Source organism: Coenobita brevimanus, chromosome 105 (genome assembly GCF_032717465.1).
Source record: "Coenobita brevimanus isolate Jiangsu-jjx chromosome 105, ASM3271746v2, whole genome shotgun sequence".
Taxonomy (NCBI): domain Eukaryota; kingdom Metazoa; phylum Arthropoda; class Malacostraca; order Decapoda; family Coenobitidae; genus Coenobita; species Coenobita brevimanus.
In genome coordinates this window covers 18,646,564-18,650,941 of record NC_137058.1, presented here as the reverse complement: position 1 = coordinate 18,650,941, position 4,378 = coordinate 18,646,564, and the positions used below count along the sequence as shown (strand labels likewise).

The 4,378-nt window shown below is 45.0% G+C and overlaps 1 protein-coding gene across 1 annotated transcript; it reads left to right on the top strand.

Moving 5' to 3' along the window:
- The first annotated feature begins 237 nt into the window (after positions 1 to 237).
- LOC145416244 (uncharacterized) lies at positions 238 to 615 on the top strand. Its single transcript, XM_080285247.1, has one exon. The coding sequence runs from the start codon at positions 238 to 240 to the stop codon at positions 613 to 615; it is 378 nt and encodes a 125-aa protein (XP_080141373.1).
- Positions 616 to 4,378: the final 3,763 nt, after the last annotated feature.

Sequence of the window (4,378 nt, the reverse complement as noted above, 5' to 3'; positions counted from 1 at the left end):
ATGTCTCGCACCGAAATGGAACTGATGAAGTTGTAGTGTGATTCAGAAAAGGAGGTTGCGGAACTGGATTTGGCCCTGTACATCATGTTAACCCAGGTAAAGAAGAAAAAACACCAGAGAAGGAGAGCATTTTGGAGCAAGTCTTGGCTACCTATTCGACCTCATTTTAGACAGTGTGAGAACCTCATAAGAGAACTTGTAGGTGAAGATGCTAGCGGTTTTCGGATTTTTTAGCAGATGGACCACGGCATGTTCAAGGAGATGCTTGACAGAGTTAGGCCTAGAATTGAGAAGGACACATTCTGGAGGAAGACCTTGGAACCGGGGTTGAGGCTGGCCATCACACTACATCACTTGGCAACAGGAGACAGCTACAAGATGCTGCAGTGTGGTTTTAGAGTGGCCCACAACACAATAAGTAAGATAATGCCTGAAACCAGCGAAGCTATAATACAAGAGTACAATGACGAGGTCTTGTCCTGCCTGGCAACCCCAAAGCAGTGGAAGGAAGTTGCTACCCTGTGCTCCAAAAGATGGAATTCTCACCATACAGTTGGCGTTCTTGATGGAAAGCATGGGTCACCTCCTCAGGGTGGATCTAATTACTATAATTAGAAAGGATTCCACTCTGTTGTCTTGATTGCCTTGGTGGATGGGCACAACAATATTGGTTAAGTATACTTAAATAAATATCTACTGGTAGTTAAATCTACCAAAAAATGAGTAAAACAATGAATGCAATGTACATTAAATAATATTCTCGCCAGTTAACGGGGGGACCAGGAACTTGGCTTTATCTTCATAGAGCCTCTGTTTCTTCTGTGTGTCTTTGTACTCCTTCAGGTTTTTAATGTGGAAGATAGGATGGTCTTGGAACTATTCCGACGGTGGAGTTGCTGAAGGTGACATAGGTCCTCTTCTGCTTTTTCTTGGCGGGCATCCCTTGTTGTTCATTACCACCCTCGTCTGACCTTCCACTTTCTTCTAGCTCCGTGACATGGTCAGCAATATGGGGTTCAGACTCCATCTCCTACACTGAAGACATTGTAGGTTCTTCCCCCTCCATTGTTGGCTGGGAAGAAGAGCTGGAGGGTCGTTTGGTCTGCTTTTTGTGTGGCATGTTGGTATGGCGATGGAGCGAAAGGAAAACTGATGCCCACCTTTTTTCTTTTTGCTAAATGACCATCATCCACAATGAGAGGTATTAGGCCAAATATTGTCATCTCCCAATAGAAAAACTAAACGCTCCTGCACCACATGCGAGAGGCAATCTAGGGGGCCAAGCTTGGAGGGAGCATGTGGTAGAATGCTCGATGACCGGCTAGACGCACGTCCTCCCTCCTGACAAACAGCATTGGTCAAATCGCCTCACCCTGGTCAGCAACCCAGAGCAGATCAGAGGTTGGAGTAGACGGTAGCTTCGAGCTGGTATGGTCGGGTGTGGCGCTGAGGGTCAGAAAGTGTTGGTAGGAGGATGAGTCTAGCTGATCCTTGTGGTCCATGATGGAAGGGAGAGATGGGGTGCCCTCCACTACCGGAGGAGGGGAGGACTCAATGACCTTCTCAGCCGAGGAGCCGGTCAAAGCTGCCTCAGCCATGGAGGTGGTGTCAGAGAAGTCCTGCCCCTCCTCAGTCTCTGAAAGCAGATGGTGTACTTCGGCTGTGGTCGTTGCCGTGTCCATTTCTGGAGCCGGGTTGGTGATCTCAGGTGCAGTCTGCCTGTTGAGAGAAGCATCCAGCCGTAGCTTCTTCCACGGTGTTGTGTGAGGGGCAGCAGGTCACAGCTGCCAGGCCTGGTGCTCCCGTTGACAAGGAAATGAGTGTTCATGGCAAGTGAAGCACTCGGGGATGACAAGGGAAGGCAGCCCATTCTCCTCAAAGATCTTGGGAAGGAGAACGCACAAAGCCTCCTTGTCACCTCCACAAAAAGCCTTTGCCGTCACAGTGCACGTATCCACAATGGTGTTTATCTCCCCAGGACTCAGATGGCCCCTGGCCTGGCGTCCCTAGGTCGTGAGATGTAGCTGTGCATGGGCAGAACCCTGCATGGCCATACGTCCCGGCCCAGTAACATCCCGAGAGGAAAGGAATGGTGTGAAGGGAGGTGGGCGGAAATGTCGCGAGAGGAAGACAGAAGAAATGGGAGGAGAGGAAAAGGGGAAGAAGGGGAAGAGACGACGTAGGCAAGATAGGACAAGGGAGGAAGAAGGGATGAATGAAAGAAGAAGAAGGAGGGAATAAATGGCAGGAGAGGAAGGAGGGAGGAAATCGCAAGAGGGAAGGCAAGGAAGAATTGGCACGAGGGGAAAGAGGGAAGAAATAGGAAGAGCGAAAGATGGGAAGAAGAGGAAAGATGGAAGAAAAAGGATAAAACCCCCGAGCTAGGACCAATAAACCATATAGCTCTGCAGGTCAAGGTGAGATCCTTGGAGAGACCGATACATCTCCCACTAGAAAAATGCTGCCCTGGTGCGGGGTCGAACTGCCAACCCTACTGTCGTGAGGCGCGGCGCTACCACTGAGATATTTTAGCCTCGGAAGGAAAGAAATGGAAAGGGAGAACGGAGAGAAGAATGGGCCAGAGAGGAAGGAGGGAAGATCTGTGTGTGTGTATGTTTGTGTGTGAAAATATATATATATATATATATATATATATATATATATATATATATATATATATATATATATATATATATATATATTTATATATATTATAATTATCGATCTGATATCTATAAAGATAGATAGATATGGGTAACATATGAGAAAATCCAGACAAAAGAAAAAAAAATGCATCAGGTAGTACGAAAAAGGAGAATGGAGTGGGGTGTGAAAGTGAGGAAAAAGGAAAAAAATGTATGACTGAGGGAAAAATTAAAGGAAAATAAGGAGAAAATGAAGGAGGAGAGTTATATAGCAAGAGGGGTTTTTAGAGAGGGAGATGAGCGAATGAGGAAAGAGGGATAGGGAAATGTGGGAGACGGGGAGGGGGGTAGAGAATATAGAAGCCAGGGAAGGAAGCTGGATATAAGGGAAACTTATGAAGCGAGGGGGATTTTCTGAAGACAGGCGGTGAACACAGAGACAAAGAAACGGAGTCAGCCTACCCAGCCCCAGGGATTTGGCAGTAAGGGACACAGAAATAAAACTCATGAAGTGATTGTGCTACACGTATTACCTTCCTGTTGACTTAATGGCTGTGAGACTTGACTGCTCATCAACATCACACGAGCAATAATTCACAAAAGAACAAGGTTTATGTTTCAGAAGTATCCCCCATTATTTTCAGCACTGATCCCTGAGTTCTTCGTTCAGCTGCATTATCAGTTCCTAATTTTAAAGCAAATTTCTCATAATTAATTTCTCTCAACTCGCCAAGTTACATTATGTTACTGGCACTTCTTACTCTCAAGCTCCTCTTACTCCCATGTATCCAGGATTTCGTGAAAGTGCAGGATGCATTTCACAAATGTGATTCTATTTCTCCCTCTTTTCTAATGGTTACCTTAACTTTGTTACATATAAATCCTCATTTTTTCGCGTTTATTTCACGTTAGAACCTGCTCCCTTCTTCTTGGAAAATATGCTATCATTTTCCAGCTTTCCGTCGCCATACGATTTATTTGTGTCAATTTTTTATTAAAGCAACACATACAGCAACTGTAAAAATGTGTCAGATGCCTTTAGTCTAAACTTATAATAATTCCCTTCACCCTCTCACCTCCGCAATGATGCAGTATGATATACTTTTATACTGTCCGTGTGTGTGTGTGTGTGTGTGTGTGTGTGTGTGTGGCGGAGCTGAAATTGAAATAAGGATTTTCATAAAGCCTGGTAGGATGATTGGAAGTGGGTCCCAGATGAGCTCGTTTCAGTTTCATGTAATTTGAAGTTTCGTAAAGGGGCGTTTTAACCCCTAACAAGCGTCCCCTTTTGGTATTACATTATACGGAACATGCGGCGGAATTTCCGTGGAGTTCCATGCATCTCCGAAGCAGCAAGTGCATCGACATAAATTTCCTTAGTGTGAACAAAACCAAGAGGGTTCAGAAGCGGCTCTGATTTGGACAGCTACTGAATGGCCAGATACGGCCGCGTGGCACTTGTCCCATCTCTGTTGTAATTGCTGTAGCTCTCTGCTCGAATGAACTTTGCATGCCTTCATCAGTTACGGATAGTACCCATTAAAATTACCCATTAAAATTCTGTGTATACTAACCCTTTTCTGTCAAACTCTTTAATGCAAGAGCTAATTGATTCTTTCAGTTCTTCATGTATGTTGCTGGTCATTTTTAAATCATACTACCATGTTTGTCGTTCCCTTGATATATACAGTATGTTCACACCATTTAAACACAATGTGTCCATAAGCAAACAG

Coding starts and splice junctions, on each gene's coding strand:
- LOC145416244 (XM_080285247.1), top strand. CDS start 238: ATGGACCACGGCATGTTCAAGGAGATGCTTGACAGAGTTAGGCCTAGA.